Here is a 16,943-nt window from a genome sequence, read left to right on the forward strand (position 1 = left end):
TGAATAGACACTTCTCCAAGGAAGACATCCAGATGGCCAACCGACACATGAAAGAATGCTCAACATCACTCATCATCAGGGAAATACAAATCAATACCACAAAGAGATACCACCTCACACCAGTCAGAATGGCCAACATTAACAACTCAGGCAACAACAGATGTTGGCGAGGATGAGGAGAAAGAGGATGTCTTTTGCACTGTTGGTGGGAATGCAAACTGGTGCAGCCACTTTGGAAAACAGTATAGAGGTTCCTCATAAAACTAAAAATAGAACTACCCTGTGACCCAGCAATTGCACTACTAGGTATTTATCAATGGGATACAGGTGTGCTGTTTTGAAAGGACACGTGCACCCCCATGTTTATAGCAGCACTATGCACTATAGCCAAAGTATGGAAAGAGCCCAAATGTTCATCATGGATGAATGGATGAAGAGGATGTGGTGTATCTATACAATGGAGTATTACTCGGCAATCAAAAAGAATGAAATCTTGCCATTTGCAACTACGTGGATGGTACTGGAGGGTATTATGTTAAGTGAAATTAGTCAGTCAGAGAATGACAAAAATCATATGACTTCACTCATATGAGGACTTTAAGAGACAAAATAGATGAACATAAAGGAAGGGAAACAAAAATAGTATAAAAACAGGGAGGGGGACAAAACAGAAGAGATTCATAAATATGGAGAACAAACTGAGGGTTATTGGAGGGGTTGTGGGAGGGGGGATGGGCTAAATGGGTAAGGGGCATTAAGGAATCTACTCCTGAAATCATTGTTTCACTATATGCTAACTAATTTGGATATAAATTTTTAAAAATAAAAAATAAAATTAAAAAAAATAGTACCCATTATAATGAATGTGAGGTGGTATCTCTTTGCATTTTGATAAACAATTCTATGCTAATAAATTCAACAACTTGGTGAAGTAGACAAAATTCCTTGAAAGATCTTGTATTACTTGCTAGGATTGCCATAACAAAGTACCAAGACTGGATGCCTTAAACAATATAAATTTATTTTCTTAAAATTCTGGAAGCTAGAAGTCCAATTCAAAGCATCAACAGGGTTGGTATCTTCTGAAGCCTCTCCCCTTGGTCTGTAGATGGCCATCTTCCCCCTGTATCTTCACATGTTCTTCCTCTGTGTGTGTCACAATCTCTTCTTATAAGGACACCTGTCATATATTTGATTGGGGCCCACCCTAATGTCTCATTTTAACTTAATTGCCACATCAAGGGCCAGATCTCTAAATACAGTCACATTCTAGAGTACTGAGGGTTAGGACTTAAACATTTTAATTTTGGGGCAACACAATTCGGCCCATAACAAACTATCAAAACTCACTCAAGAGAAAACAGATAATGTGAATAGCCCCAAATTTATTAAAGAAATTGAATTCATAGTTTAAAACCTTTCCACAAAAAGAAAGTTCAAGCCCAAGTGGCTTCACTGGTTAATTCTAAAACATTTAAAGAAGAATTAAATGCCATATCTACACAATCTCTTCCAGAAAATAGATGATGGAACACTGATATAAAAATCTGACAAAGACACTACAAGAAAGAAAACTATAGGAACAATATCCCTCAAAAACACAGAAACAAAAATCCTAAACCAAAATTTAATAAATCAAGTCTATCAATAAGCAAATTGATAACACATCATAAACCAATGAGTTTATTCCAGGAATACAAAGTTGACTTAATATTCAAAAGCCAATCTGGGGTGCCTCAGTTGGTTAAGGGGCCAACTTCGGCTCAGGTCACGATCTCACATCTCGTGGGTTTGAGCCCTGCGTCAGGCTCTGTGCTGACAGCTTGGAGCCTGGAGCCTGCTTCAGATTCTGTGTCTCCTTCTCTCTGTGCCTCCCCCACTTGCATTGTGTGTGTCTCTCTCAAAAATAAATAAACATTAAAAAAAATTTTTAAGCCAATCTACCATATTAACAGACTAAGAAAGAAAAATACGATGTCAATAAATGGAGGGAAGAATTGCTAAAATCCTACATCCATCCCTTAGAAAAACTCTCAGCAAACCAGAATAGAAGAAATTTTACTAACCTGTTAAAGGGACCCAAGAAAATACTTTGGTTAACATCATGCCGTATGATGAAAGACTAAATGCTTTCCTTCTAAGAACAGGAATAAGGTAACTTCTTACAACTTGTATTCAACATATTACAGGAAGCCCTAGACAGTGCAGGAAGGCAAGAAAAATAAAATGTATAAAGATTGCAAAGGAAGACATAAGACTTTCTTTGCAAATAATATGATTGTTTTTGTAGAAAATCCAAGATCTATTTTTAAAAAGCCATTAGACGTTAAAAAAATTTTTTTTAAAGGGGCGCCTGGGTGGCTCAGTCGGTTAAGCGTCCGACTTCGGCTCAGGTCATGATCTTGCAGTTTGTGAGTGACAGCTCAGAGCCTGGAGTCTGCTTCATATTCTGTGTCTCCCTCTCCCTCTACCCCTCCCCTGCTCACACTCTGACTCTCTCTGTCTTTCAATAATAAATAAATGTTAAAAAAAAATTTTTAAGCCATTAGAACTAATAAGCATGATCGCATCATATAAAAATAAATTCCATTCCAATATAAACAATGAAAGAGTATAAATTTAAAATTTTATGATGGCTAAAAATATTTCACAGATAAACTTAATTACATATGTGATATACCTGTACACTGAAAAACTACAAAACACTGCTGAGTAAAATTTAAAGATATAAATAAATGGAACATAGATATAGAATATATTCATAAACATAGAACATATTGATTGGAAGGTTTTTTCCTAAAGTTGATATATACATTCAACACAATTCCATTCAATATCCCAGCAGACTTCTGTTATAGTTTATAACAAATCTTGAAACTATATAGTGTTCTTCTATGTTCTTAAATATTTACATATAAATTTTAGAATCAACTTGTCAATTTCTACAAAACAGCTTAATGTAATTTAGATGGGGATTGTATGGAATATAGATCAATTTGGGGAGCACTGGTGTTTAACAATATTAAATTTTTTCATCTCTGAACATGGCATAACTCTCCATTTGTTAGATCTTTTTAATTATCTCAGGAATTTTTTATACATTGATAGTGTCTTTTTACATTTTCATATTCTTGATGCTATATAATTATACTTTCACAAAGGTGTGAAGTTAATTCAATGAATAAAAAGGATAGTCTTTTTAAAGGTGTTTGAGGATCAGTTGGGTATTATATAGAAAATACTAAAGTTTGACCCTTACCTCATACCACCTGCAAAGCAACTCAGAATGTATGTTTATAGACTTAAATTTAAAACTATGAACTTGGGGCGCCTCAGTGGCTCAGCTGGTTAAGTGTCTGACTTTGGCACACGCCATGATCTTGCAGTTTGTGAGTTCAAGCCCTGCGTCAGGCTCTGTGCTGACAGCTTTGGATTCTGTGTCTCCCTTTCTTTCAGCCCCTCACACTCTCTGTCTCTCTCAAAAACAAATAAACATACATACGTACATACATAAAACTATGAACTGTCTAGGAGAAAATCTTTGTGACATCAGGTTAAGAAACAATTTTTTATTTAGAATACAAAAATATTGTAAACCATTAAAAATGATAAATTGGACTCCATGAAAATAAAAATCTTTAACTATTAGAAAATATTAAACTACCAGCCATAGACTGATGATATTTGTAAAACATATATCTGACAAAGGATTTGTATCCAAGTTATACAAGTTTTCCCAACTTGATAACTGGAAGCAAATAATTCATTTTTAAATGAAACTCCTTTATTTCTTATAATTCTCCAGCTGCATGCAGTTGTAAGAAATATATCCCGTGTAGCCTTGATCAAATTTCTCCAATGATAACATCTTGAAAAACTACAGTAAAATGTCACAACTGCAACTCTGACATTGTACAGTCAAAAGAATATTTCCATCACCACAAGATCCCCTCATGCTTTCTCCTCCTGGGACTCCTGTTACATGTATGTCAGAACTGCAGGATCTATACTTACTCTTTAAAGCACTCTTTTAAATACATCTTTGTTCACTGTTCTGCATTTTTTGGGAGAGTTCCTTGGCCTCATCTCCAAATGTATTATTTCGCATTGCAGCTGTGTCCGTTCTGCTATTCAGGCCATCCATTGAAGTTATTTGGGCAATATTTGGTATTTTCTAAATATCTATATAGTCATTGTCTGCTATTGTTTCATAGTAGCAATATCCTCCTTGCCCCCCGGAAATTATTTCAGTTCATTTGAAGCCTTTGTTTTGTAAGCTCAATTTCACTTCCCAGCATTAGTTCTTGTTTGTGGAGTTTAGACCCCTCGTTTCATGAGGTTGGTTTTCCTCAGGTCAGTGATCTCACCAGCTGGTCTTCACCAGCCTGTGTGTAGCCTTTCTACACTTGAGAGTGAAGAAGGGGCAATGTGTGCTATAGGCAGGACAGCCCAACTATCCGCCTCCTGAGTATGAAGGCACTCTGCCTAGCCCAGGTGCATCCCTGCTGGCCACGGCCTGACTGCAGGGAGAGCCCAGACCACTGGGTCTCCACGGAGCCAGGAACACATGATATGGGAAGAGCTGATTTCCCCAGGGCAGCAATGCAGTCTTATGGGCAGAGGCCAAGTCCACTTGGCAAGTGACCCTGGGCAAATAATTTCATGTGAACCTCAATTTCTTCGTCTGTAAAATGGGCATATTCCCAGCATGCAAAGCCAAGATGAAGGTTAAACAGTATTTAGTAACATATGCAAAACCCCGGCAGTGGGTCCAGGACACAACAGACACATGATACAGGCAGCTGTAATTATTTTTACTTTATGTCACTTAGAATGCTCCTGTGGTATGGGAATGCCTGGGTGGCTCAGTTGGTTAAGCATCCGACTTTGACTCAGGTCATGATCTCACAGTTTGTGAGTTCAAGCCCCGTGTCGGGCTCTGTGCTGACAGCTCAGAGCCTGGAGCCTGCTTCGGATTCTGTGTTTCCCTCTCTCTCTGCCTGTCCCCTGCTCATGCTCTGTCTCTCTTTCTCAAAAATAAACATTAAGAAAAGAATGCTCCTGCTCCTGCGGTGTGGTTCAAAGCATATCCCAATAAGCTCTATTTGAGGCTGATGGAACTTAACAGACTGTTCTCCAACTTCAGGTTGATTGTTCCTTTAGGCTACCCACCCCAACCCTGTGGTATTTCTAGGTCTGCTCCATGAGAGGTTCATCTCTCCTGGTTCTCCTTTAGGACTCTTCTTCCTTCAAATACCACCTCCTCCAGGGAGGCCTCCTTGACTCCCACAACCCTCCACAGTTACCTCCAACATAACTTTCACCCAGGCCTCAGAGTGTAGCACAGAGAAAGTACTCTAAGAAGGGATAAATGAATAAGTGCTTTGCAGAAAGCAAAACATCCCTCCTGTGCTGCACCTTTCCCAGCATCTCTGCGGGGAAGCAAAACCAACAAAAGCTAGAGTGGACATGCCAACAGATTTGCAAACATTGCCTAGTGCTCCAAAGAAAATCTGTCCAATGGAGGCAGATATTTCATCCTCTACATGTTTAGTTTGTTCTCCCTCCCCATTCCCTACCTTCTCTAAACCATATGCCTCTTCCCCAGTTTTACATGAAATGAAAACAGAAAAACTCTCTTAAGCACTTTTTTATTTCTCTGTTATTTGGTTTTCTGCTTTGGTACACTTGAGCTGCGGCTGTATTTCACACAGAAGCTGACATACCTCATTATGACACGCTCCATAAAACAGAGCACATTTAAATCACCTGGCATGGTTTTGCTTCACCTGGTTGTTATTGCTGAAATCTTTATTTCTAAGAGCACAAAACAGAACATTCCTTGAATCTACAAATGAACAAGGACAGGGTAAGCAGCAACCAGATCTACCAGGATGGGAGATAGGGGCCAAAGACATGGGCTCCTGGGTGGCTGTCTGCAGAGACACGAACAGCACAGATGGAGAAGTCACACAAAAATTTCAGGAAGACCAGGGCAAGTGGGGAAACACTCCCGAACTACAGCCCATCTATCAGAGCCCTCTGGCTTGCTCAGTCCTAACAGATTCTGACATAAACAAACACCAAGGTCCAAGGTAGCATAATACTGAAGCCAGCAGCACCTACCTTTGGCCTTAATCACTTATGTGAGTATTATTTTATCCTGGGGCTCTGGACAGCCCCTCTCCTGGGCAGGAGCACACCCGTCCCTCCCCTCACCAGCCAGTCCCACAGCAATACCCAGCCAGGCCTTGCCAGCTCTAAAATGTCTTGCCCTCAAAGGCCTGGAGATTAAAGGCAGTATCCAGAAACTTCTTCAGAGAAACCAGGTGAGTGTTCCTGTTTCCTGTAGCTGGTGCAGCCGCTGGGTCACGGCCAACATACCTGGGGGAGAAGAGACACATTAAAAGGAGGTCTGGGCCTGGCCTGGCCACTACCCCAGGACTGCATCGGGTCTAATCCTGATCATCATCCTGCCATAGAGGTGAAGAGCCTGAGGTCCCAAGAGGCTAAGTGACTGGCCTATTATCAAAGGAGCTCTGAGATATGCAGCAAGTCTTCTAGTTCAGTTCCGGCTGCAGAATGAAGACAAAGGTTTAGTCTCCGTAAGGTGGAACTGATGGGGTCCTTGGTCTGTCCCCAACAGCCATAAAGCCAGCAGGGATTATGAAACTATCCCCTTGATTTCCAATGTGGTCCAGAGAAGGGCAGTGGCCAGTTCTGGATCACACAGCAAATGGGCTGGGCAGAGCCAGGATGAAGCCTCAGGCCTTCAGAGTCCCTTGGGCTCATCAGAGGCAAGGGGTAGGTGGCAGGCACCCCTACCCCCAGCCTTGTTACCATATGGGCCGTGCCCGACTCAGGATGGTCATGAAGCGCGGGCTGATGTAGTCATAGTAGCCCATGTTCTTGTGCTCCTCCTGGCACCACACCAGCTCTGCGCCCGGGTACTTCTCTGCCTCTTGCTTGATCAGGTCGAAGGGGAATGGAGAGATCTGGGGCAGGCAGGGAGAAAGCAGAGTACAGCCAGGAGAAGGGGGGTGTGCCCACAGCCCCAGCTCCCCTCGTGGGGCCTAGTCCCAGCCCTGCCTGGCATGCTGCCCAAAGCCCGGGGGCCAGTGCTTTGACCTTGTCCACCACTCCGACTGGGTGAGGGCATGGGGTGCACCTGCTCCAGGCGGGTGATGGCCACTTGTTCCTCCAGGCCCTGGCTGCTCCGCTCCTTCACCAGGTCGTAGTACACCTTTCCAGTGCAGAAGATGAGCCGCCGCACCTGCTCAGGAGTCTGCGCCGCAGCCCCATCCTCAGGAATCACCCGCTGGAAGCTGGCCCCTGGAGGTCCAACAGGGCAGGGCAGGGACATCACCTCCCACAGGTGCATCAGCTTGGCCAGAACAGCTCGAGAATAGGACCCGCATCCCGAGCCACCCCCATGCTCTCCCTGGCCACTGAGACTAACCCCCCAGGTTTGGATCTGTGGCCTCTTGAGCCAAACCACAGAGCCGGGGACAGATGACACCCTGAGATGTCACAGGAAAGGGACAGAAATGGGCTGGAGCCAAGATGGAGGGGCAGGTATGACAAGGAGAGCCCTTGGAGAGGATAGAGAAGGTGACATCAAGTCCTCATCTGATAGCATCAACATCTGCCCCCAACCTGCTCCCCATCCAGTCACGCTTACCTTCTGCATGCATTCCAGCCACCTGCTCACCAAGCTAGAAGGTGAGCTGTCTGGGAGGCTGCGCACATTTCTCCCTTCCTCCCTTAGGCCTGCAGCCAGGCCACCATGTCCCAAGTTCTGAACATTTTTCCTCCCTGGGCTCACACCACGTGCCAGGCACCAAGCCAAAAATGCTCCAAAAACCTCTGAGGAAGACACTATAGTGTCCCCAAGTGTCCCCTCAAGTGAGGACACTGAAGCCCAGAGGGTGCCTGGTTGCCAGGCCTCAGCAGAGAAAAGCCAGCACCGGGTGTTCAACCTGGGAGGTCTGCAGTGCCAAGGCCAGAGCTCTGAACTGCCGGCTCAGTCACCTGCCCACACCAGAGGGGATGCCCCAACACACACAGGTGACAAACAAACACCTGTCCACACTGCCGAGTCCCTTCCTGGCCAGCACCTGCCATTCTCCCTACTACCGAGGACTGTGTTCCAAGATGGCTCTGCTCTCTGAAGCGTCAGGGCCCCACATCTGCCCCTCCCTGGTCCTCCCCTGGGTCACATCTCAATTCCAACACCTGGTCCTTCAGATGCTTTATCTGGCCCTCAACTCCTGGGTAAAGGAGCCTGAAAGCTCCTGGAAGGAGCACTGGGTCCCCAGGGCCAGTAGTATCTATTTGGTTCATGAGTGAAAGAACACTGAATGAATAACTGAATGATACTCCGTGCCCTGCTGTACTGGTCAGACCTCCACCAGGCCTCCCACATCTCAGCTCCCCCAGCACAGCCAGGTGGGCCCTGCTTTGTAGCTGGGGGAGCACCCGGCGCCCTGCTCTGGCCCTGCTTCACAGCCCAAGTGACCCAAGCCAGACCATGTCAGGCGGCCACCACGCTAAACTCCCAACCTGGCCACCGGTGAGGAATGAGCCAGGAGCTGTTGCAGAGGCACGGACGGAGGCGAGGACGGAAGAGTCCCAGGAGCAGAGGGCCATGGGCCACCAGGCCCCCCATCAGCCACCTCCCCAACACACTTGGGCACTTACCGGATACCATTTGGTCAAAGCTGGACTTGGCCTCCGGGTGCCTCAGCAGAGACTTGGGTGTGAAGATGATCAGCTAAGAGGGAAACATGTGCCCAGCTGCCAGCTGCCCTGCCTGGGCAGGGTTCCCGCAGCTGGGCCCGGCACTGCTACGGCGGTGAGTAGGGCAGGCAGCTCACCGGCTTGCGGAAGGGCAGCAGGACCTGGCGGCGCAGCACGTGAAAGTAGTTGGCCGGTGTGGAGCAATTGACAACAATCCAGTTGCAATCGTAGAGCTGGCTCACCTCGAAGTCCTCGGTGAACACCTGGGGGGGCCGGGGTATGGCTGGGAGGTGGCCGGCCCGTGGCCCGCGTGCCCTGGCCTTGCCCCGGAGGAGGGAGGGCACTACTCACGGGGTAGGCATCGGAGTCATCGTTGCTCATCTGCAGGAACCTCTCAGGCCTTGCTGAGGAGTGTTCCGGGCCCTGAAAACAAGTGCTACATGGCACAGGCTGGCCTAAGTGTCACACAGGACAGACCCCTGGCCCTGCAAAGGCCCAGGGCTCAGGGGAAAGTCTGTGTGGCTTCTTGGAGGAGATGCCCTCTCTCTCTGGAGCCCAAACCACAGTAAAGGACCAGGAATGTGGAAGAAGAGTAGAGAGGACATTCTCAGAGGAGGGTCTGGCTAGAGCCAGCACACGTGAATGTGTAGGGCAGGAAGGACAGGCAAAAAGGCCAATGTGAGATGCTTTTTCCTGAATGTTCTGACCTACAGCAGTTACCATTTACTGAGTACCTGCTGGGTGCTAGTCACAGCTCTATGGACCAAATACACAACACTCACTAATCTTGAAAGCAGCCCCATGGTGTAGACATTTGTTTCCTCGCTTTGCAGATGAAGGTGAGTGGCCGAGAGATGAAGGAACAACCCCACAGTCACTCAGCCACAGGAGGCACATTCGAACCCTGACTCCTGCTCCTGCTCTCGCCCACATGGGCTGCTCCGCTCCATGGCAGCAGCAAGACAACACCACACTGACCTCCAGGAGGCGGCTCCCCATGAGATGAGGGCGACCTGCCCCACAGCCCCAAGGACCTGGTGCCACGGCAACAGGCAGGCCACCCAACCCTCCCCACCCAGCCTGGCTCAAGGTCCACCCTGTGCCTCTCCAGCTAAATGTCCTTGGGCAGGGCCAGTCCACTTCTTTCAAGTGTGAAACGGGCCACAAGACTGACCACCCAGTCCAGTAGTGAGAATCCCACAGGACTACACATGGTGCTCAAGACGCTCAGCACAGGGGCACCTGGGTGGCTCGGTTCGTTAAGCAGCCAACTGTTGACTTCGGCTCAGGTCATGATCTCACAGTATGTGAGTTCCAGCCCTACAACAGGCTCTCTGCTGTCAGTGCAAAGCCCACTTCGGATCCTCTGTCTCCCTCTCTCTGCCCCTCCCCCACTCATGCAGTGTGCGGGTGCTCTCTCTCAAAAAAAAAAAAAGATGCTCAGCACAGGGAGTCCTGGCTCTGAACAGCCATTCGGTGATGATAATAGTGATCGGTCCCTGACTAGATGACCAGTCCAAGCTGAACAGGCCCTCAAGGGACATCCACTGTAGCCCAATCATCCAGGGTGGGGAAGGCCCTGCCCCAGGTCACAGAGCCAGGCAGAGGTCACAGAAGCTTCCCTGGAGCTGGTGCAGCTCTCCCATCCCCCCAGCTGGTCAGGCTAAGGGCTCTGCTCCTCCCCTTCCCTCCCCCACGGGCCTGCACATCCTCCCTCTTCCCTGTGGGCGGCACACACACTGGTCACTCAGGAGAAGACCACAGGACTGGCAGGATGGCACAGCGTGACATTCAGACCTCAGCTTCTAGCTGTGTGACCTTGGGCAAGCCACTCGATTTCTCTGTGCCTCAGTTTCCCTCATCTGGAAACCGGGAGCAGTACCCGGTTCATTAATTTGTTGTAAGCACTGGAAGAGCTCACAGAGAGGGTTTTAAACAGCACCCAGCCCAGAGCAAATCCTCAGACATATCAGCGACTTTACTGCTAGTGACAGCAATGTCAGCACAGCAGCAACGCAGACCTACGCAGGCCCCAACCTGAGCAGACCCGTGTGTTCCAGGGGCCCGGAAGGAAAACACCCCCCAACCTGGCTGGAGGCCAAGGGTCCACCCACCTTCTCCCAGGAGTGCAACAGCCCACCCAGCCCCCAGCCACCACAATGGCCCTCACCATGCCCTCCATGCCATGGGGCAGCAGCAGTACGATGCCGTTGTGCCGCACCCACTTGGCCTGGCCGGTGCTGATGAACTGGTCGATGATGCACTGGGCCGTGTTGTGAAAGTCACCAAACTGAGCCTCCCAGAGGACCAGGGCATTGGGGCTTGCCATGGCATAGCCCAGCTCAAAGCCTAAACAGAAGGCACAGACACAGAGCCTGCCACACATTGCCATCAAGTGGCAGTGGCTCCATTCAAACCCAGCTCTTCTTCATACACTCTCCCTGCCCCCACCCATCCTTCCCAGCAGGCCAGCAAGAGCCAGGGGACTCCTTGGGCCCAAAGGCCAGAATCTTCCTTCCTGGGAGATGACAATACGCCCAGAGATGCCCACCCTCAGCTCCGACCTCACCTACAGCCAGCTTTAGCATTATCTAGACAAGGAGCCAAGTCCAAAGATACCGTGGGGAGGCAGCAGGAGCCATCTGCCAAGAGGAACCCCCCAAAATATTTGCAGTGATGTTGAGGGGAAGGGAGGGAGTGGGGGGCTGGTCTCTTCAGGGTTTCTGCCTCTGGAAGGAGACAGCGAGGGAGGAAGCAGGCCAGCTAAAGGTCAAGCAAAGGGAGAGAGAGTACAGGGGACATAGTCCCAGGAGCCCAGAGCCTGGAGAGGGGCTCTGGAGATAGAACTGTTGGGTGCAGTGCAGGGGTGGTCATGGTCAAAACAATAAAGCTAGGATAGCTTGGGGTGCAAGACCCTGTCCAGTCCCCAGGCATCTCAGGGCCCATCTGACCTGCAGGCAGAGTTCTGACCCACCCAGGACTCCATACTCTGAGAGGGAGCTGTTGCACACAGTGTAGGGGGCCTGGTCAGGCCAAAGGTGGTTCATGGGGACACACGTCCTCCGGTCAACTTCCTGGTCATGGAGAACATGGTGCCGGTGACTAGAGAGAGACAGATGGGGAAGGGATGGAGGGCAGGTGGATTACCACCTGTTCACCCACAGCAGGTGGACCAGGTAACAGGAGGCAGGCAAGCCTCTGTCACTGTGCCAGGAAATCAGACAGAATTCCATAGGATGGCCACACGAAGAAGATCCTGGGAAGCCAGAGCAATCTGGTCTCTCCTCCAGGTAGCCTCCCTTCCCAGTGGTAATCCCACAGGGTCAGAGAGGTGGCCCAGCAACCTTCTGATGGCTTGACCCAAGAGCAGGGGCTGGGGATGCTGATGGGGTTACCTGTGACTACCTCAGCCAGATAAGGCCTCCCCAGACATGGTCCAGGAAGAGAAGGAAGAGCCAACTCCACTCCGGAGCTCCTGGGCTGACTGGGAGACTCTGAGCAGCACAGACGAGCTCCCAGAAAGCCCGTGGGGTCAATGTGGACAAGGCTAATGCCCATGGGGCCCAGGACCCAGAGAATGTTCCCCACCCTCACCTGAACGTGCCCCTCTCCACATCCTGCCCGCTAAGCCGCACGTGGATACCCTCCTTGAGCAGGGAGCCAAAGGCCATGTACTCTGCCAGTGCCCAGTCCACCGTCCGGTTCTTGATCATATCTGCACGGCCCCGCAGGATTCGAGAGAGGCCTGTGGGAACAAGCAGCCGGCCTGAGGGATTCAGGGACTTGGCGACCCCACCTGGGACAGCCCAGGTGTGTATGTACTCCACGGACATCCCTCCCACAGAGCAGGGCCTTGGCAGGCCGCAGGAAACCCACTCCATGAGCAGGACTGAGCACGCCATCCCCAGCTTCCCTCCCTTCGGGATGGAGCAGGCATCACTAGGAGAGCACCTGCCACATGTAGATGCCACATGCACTGAGGAACATTCACCACAGGTCACCTGCCACTCTAGGAGACTGAGGCTCAAAAGAGGGAATTATCTTATGCATGACCACAGCACTATAGAGATGTCTGGATCTGAGCCCAGGCACCCAGCCCAAGTGGGGCTCCTGTTGGTCCTATACCCACACGGGACCCATGTGACACGCGCACAGAGTGGGCACCCCAAGACGCCTGGGCTGCCACGCACACTGTGGAGGAATCCCCTTGGAACTCCCACAGGCTGGTCTGAGGGTGTACAGGCACCCCACACCATCTTGGGGGCCTTCCAGGCTGCCCAACCAGGATGGCCACAGCCAGGAGGTACAGCTAGGCTCACCAAGGAGTGGCAGGGTCGCCCTGTCTCATCCATCCAGGTCGGCAGCAGGCCCAGCACTCCTGCCCACCCCCTGCCCACCCCTGACATTCCAGGTCCAACTACCCACTCCACAGAAGCCCCTGCTTCCCTGCTCTCCTTCTGTTTGACCGCAGACACCCCCAGCAAAGGTACTGGGAAAATCCAAGGTGCCCAACGTAAGCCTTGGTCACTGGCATCCAGCAGGGAGCGTGGCTTCTACATCTGCCCACGCTAAGAGCGACTATTATCAGGGACATCTCACAAGAGTGCAGAAGAGGTTCCAAGAGCTCAGCCGACGTGCCAACAACCAAGTGGGGACACGGCCACCCCTCCCCGACCCCTGAGCACCATCCCGCACAGCAACCTCACCTGTGTGGATCTTAAAGTCCTTCAGGGGCACGGAGCTGGCCACTTCACCAATGTGGGTCAGCACGTCCTCGGGAATGCCTGTGGCCGGGCACGTCATGCTCTTGGGTTCCCCGTCCACATTGAAGAAGCCTGAGAGAGCGGAGTCTGAGTGCTTCTGGGTGGTGATCGGGCCTCAGATCCCCTGGTCAGCGTGCCTCCCCAGGACGCAGGGGCCCACATCTTCCTTAACCCCACCTGCACTCAAACCCTGACCCACCCTCGGGACCTGCCAACAGCTCACAGCCGCAGCTCAGTTCCTATCTTCCCCTGGGCCCCTATGGGGACCACTCCCTGGGCCCAGGGTCACAGCCATCCAGCTCTATCCCACGGAGGCCCTCTGAGCACCCCTCCCCCAGGCTCTCTCCACTCTGGCATCCACCAGCTTTGGTTCAGCCATCCCTTTCCAGAGAATAGCTGGTTACACATGCCATCTCTCCTGTATCCAGGCCCAACCCCACCTGCAGGAATCAGCCCCCCAACAGCCTCAGGAGTCTCATGGATGGAGCCCGCAGCCTCTGGGCTGGGCAGTGACTGCCCTTACCAGGGCCCACTGCAACCTTGGTCCCAGGCCCTGGCGAATCACTCAGCCACACACCACTCGCTCACCGGGCCAGGGGGAGTCCAGCCAGTGCTTTATATGCAGAATCTTTTTATCCTTGGACCTGCCATACGCCTCCTCACAGATCCGGTCATATTTGGCAATTTCTTCCTGAAATCAGGGGGAATGTGGGGATTGAGGTATTGATGGCCCAGACAGCTAGAGGCTGGATCAACCCAGACTCGTAAACCCTGGTCCTCCTCACTACATTCTAGAACTGTCTGTCTGCTGGCCTGCAGGGACCCTGTGGCCAGAGGCCAAAGTCTCAGAATTAAGGGGGATCCCTCCTGCTTAGCAAGGGACTTGGAGGCGGCTCAGAAAAGAGTCACAGTGCTTCCTCTCAGAGCTCCCTCAAGGCGCGAGGACCAATGCATCCACAGATAACTGTGAGGACAAACAGTTCAGGCCTGCCTCCTGTAAGAAGTCTTCTGGACTCCTGCCTGAGGCTGAGCTTCCCCCACATGGCAGCATTCCCTATGCCCCACCAGGCTGTAAATGTCTTTGGTTCTCTGTCCTTGACAGCTAGGGGATGTTAGGGACAAAGGCCATATTGGCTACTTCTTTAAATCATTGCCAACATCACCAACTACCCCAGGGTCCCGGCTCTACTGGAGGCTTATCCCAGGTGTCCATGATGCTAGCCTGCCCACCTCGAACTCTTGCAGGGTGACGGTGCCCTCAGCAATGAGCTTGTCCGCGTACTTCTTCAGCACAGGCACCTGTCTGTGGATCTGCTTGTACATGAGCGGCTGCGTGAACATGGGCTCATCCATCTCATTGTGGCCACGCCGGCGGTAACAGACCTGCAAGGACAGCATGGGGAGGGGCTCAGTCCGTGTCCCCAGGCAGTGCAGGCCTAGTCACTGCACAACTGGGGCACAGCTGGCAGGGTACACCCTTCGAGGCCCCTGAAAGCCCCCCACTATCACCTATCACCGAATGCCCCACCTCCTGGTCTTTGTACAGACTGTTCTTGGGAGCACTAAACCTTCCACCCGAGAAGCACTCCCAGCCCTCACTGCCAAAGATATGGCAGACGTGGCCCACGTGGCACAGCAGGGACAGGTTATATACTCCCCACCATGCTCACAGCCCCAAACCCACCAAGTCCACCACAACATCTTTATTGAAGGTGTTCCTCCACTCAGCTGCCACACTGCACACATATATCACGGCTTCTGGGTCATCTGCGTTCACGTGGAAGATAGGCGCGTTAACCACACGAGCCACATCGGTGGGGTATGGTGATGAGCGGGCCATGCGGGGGTCTGTGGTGAAGCCGATCTGCAGAAGCAGGAGGAAATGACAGCACCTCTGTATTCTTAGAGCTAGACAGGCAGTGGGTCAAGGAAACTGCCTGGGAGACCGGTGGGTCAAGGAAATAGGAGTTGTCTTTGCCTTGAGGTCCATTAGGTGTGACCAGGAGATACATGGCACATGAAGGGCTGAGAGTCAATGGCCCTGGGGCACCTGGGTGGTTCAGTTAAGCGTCTGACTTCAGCTCAGGTCATGATATCATGGTTGGTGGGTTCAGGCCCTGCATCGGGCTCTGTGCTGACAGCTCAGAGCCTGGAGCCTGCTTCGGATTCTGTGTCGCCCTCTCTCTCTGCCCCTTCCCCGCTCATGCTGTCTCTGTCTCTCTCAATGTCTCTCAAAAATAAACATTAAAAAAGGGGCGCCTGGGTGGCGCAGTCGGTTAAGCGTCCGACTTCAGCCAGGTCACAATCTCGCGGTCCGTGAGTTCGAGCCCCGCGTCGGGCTCTGGGCTGATGGCTCGGAGCCTGGAGCCTGTTTCCGATTCTGTGTCTCCCTCTCTCTCTGACCCTCCCCCGTTCATGCTCTGTCTCTCTCTGTCCCAAAAATAAATAAACGTTGAAAAAAAATTAAAAAAAAAAATAAAATAAAATAAACATTAAAAAAAATTTTTTTAAGAGTAAATGGCCCCTAAATTAGGCATAGCAGCAGGCCCAACAGGGATGGCAGCAACACCAGGGAAATCATGCCTTTTTTTTTTCCTGCATTTTACATAGAGGTAGTGAGAATGCAGGCGTGGGTAACTGCCAGTCCCATCAGTTGCTATGTGTGCAATTCTGAGCAAGGTACTTAAATTCCCAAAGCCTCAGTCTCCTCATCTACGAAAAGGGCTCATTAACTACCACCTCACAGGTTTATTCTGTGAAGATTAAATGACTTAATGCAAATAAGGCAATTAACTCAGGGCTTTATAGGCTCAGAAGAGCTATTAGTAAGCACAGCTGCCTGAAGAGCAAAGGCCTGTGACAGCTGTGTTCTAAGACTGGTTCCTATAGAGCTAAAAGCAGCATCTAGTTTCATGTCCAGCCTCTGTGCCAGTTACACCTGTATACCTGTCCTTACAACGTTCTCCATGGTGCATGTGTATTTATGTATATGTATATGTGTATGTGTATGTGTATGTGTATGTGTATGTGTGTATATGTGTGTATGTGTATCATATACATGTGCATATATATGTGTATGTGTGTATATATGTATATGTGTATGTGTATGTGTATACATGTGCATATGTATATGTGCACATACATGTATATGTGTATATGTGTATGTATATATGTATATGTGATTTGTATACATATGCATATGTATATGTATATGTGTATATGTGTATGTATATGTATATATGTATGTATATGTGTATGTATATGTGTATATGTATACATGTGCATACGTATATGTGCACGTACATGTATATGTGTATATGTGTATGTATATGTGCATGTGTATGTATGCATGTGTATGTGTATGTGTATGTGTATGTGTATGTGTATGTGTATGTGTATATGTATATGTATATGTATATGTATATGTATATGTATATGTAT

General features: G+C 49.8%; 1 protein-coding gene across 2 annotated transcripts in view; it reads right to left on the bottom strand.

The window, feature by feature from the left end:
- Nucleotides 1-5,634: 5,634 nt before the first annotated feature.
- Nucleotides 5,635-16,943, bottom strand: part of OGDHL (oxoglutarate dehydrogenase L) — a 27,758-nt gene continuing 16,449 nt past the window's right edge. For both annotated transcript variants that reach the window (XM_040485728.1, XM_040485727.1), the window contains exons 12-24: nt 15,187-15,366; nt 14,733-14,885; nt 14,091-14,193; nt 13,446-13,574; nt 12,334-12,484; nt 11,714-11,841; nt 10,910-11,088; nt 9,091-9,162; nt 8,877-9,002; nt 8,701-8,773; nt 7,169-7,332; nt 6,841-6,995; nt 5,635-6,384 (exon numbers count right to left, since the gene is read on the bottom strand). In XM_040485728.1, the coding sequence (XP_040341662.1) occupies nt 6,261-6,384; nt 6,841-6,995; nt 7,169-7,332; nt 8,701-8,773; nt 8,877-9,002; nt 9,091-9,162; nt 10,910-11,088; nt 11,714-11,841; nt 12,334-12,484; nt 13,446-13,574; nt 14,091-14,193; nt 14,733-14,885; nt 15,187-15,366 (1,737 nt within the window). In that variant the 3' untranslated portion in view covers nt 5,635-6,260. The remainder of the gene's footprint in view (nt 6,385-6,840; nt 6,996-7,168; nt 7,333-8,700; nt 8,774-8,876; nt 9,003-9,090; nt 9,163-10,909; nt 11,089-11,713; nt 11,842-12,333; nt 12,485-13,445; nt 13,575-14,090; nt 14,194-14,732; nt 14,886-15,186; nt 15,367-16,943) is intronic.

This window comes from Herpailurus yagouaroundi, unplaced genomic scaffold (assembly GCF_014898765.1).
Source record: "Herpailurus yagouaroundi ecotype Mexico unplaced genomic scaffold, PumYag 163, whole genome shotgun sequence".
Taxonomy (NCBI): Eukaryota; Metazoa; Chordata; class Mammalia; order Carnivora; family Felidae; genus Herpailurus; species Herpailurus yagouaroundi.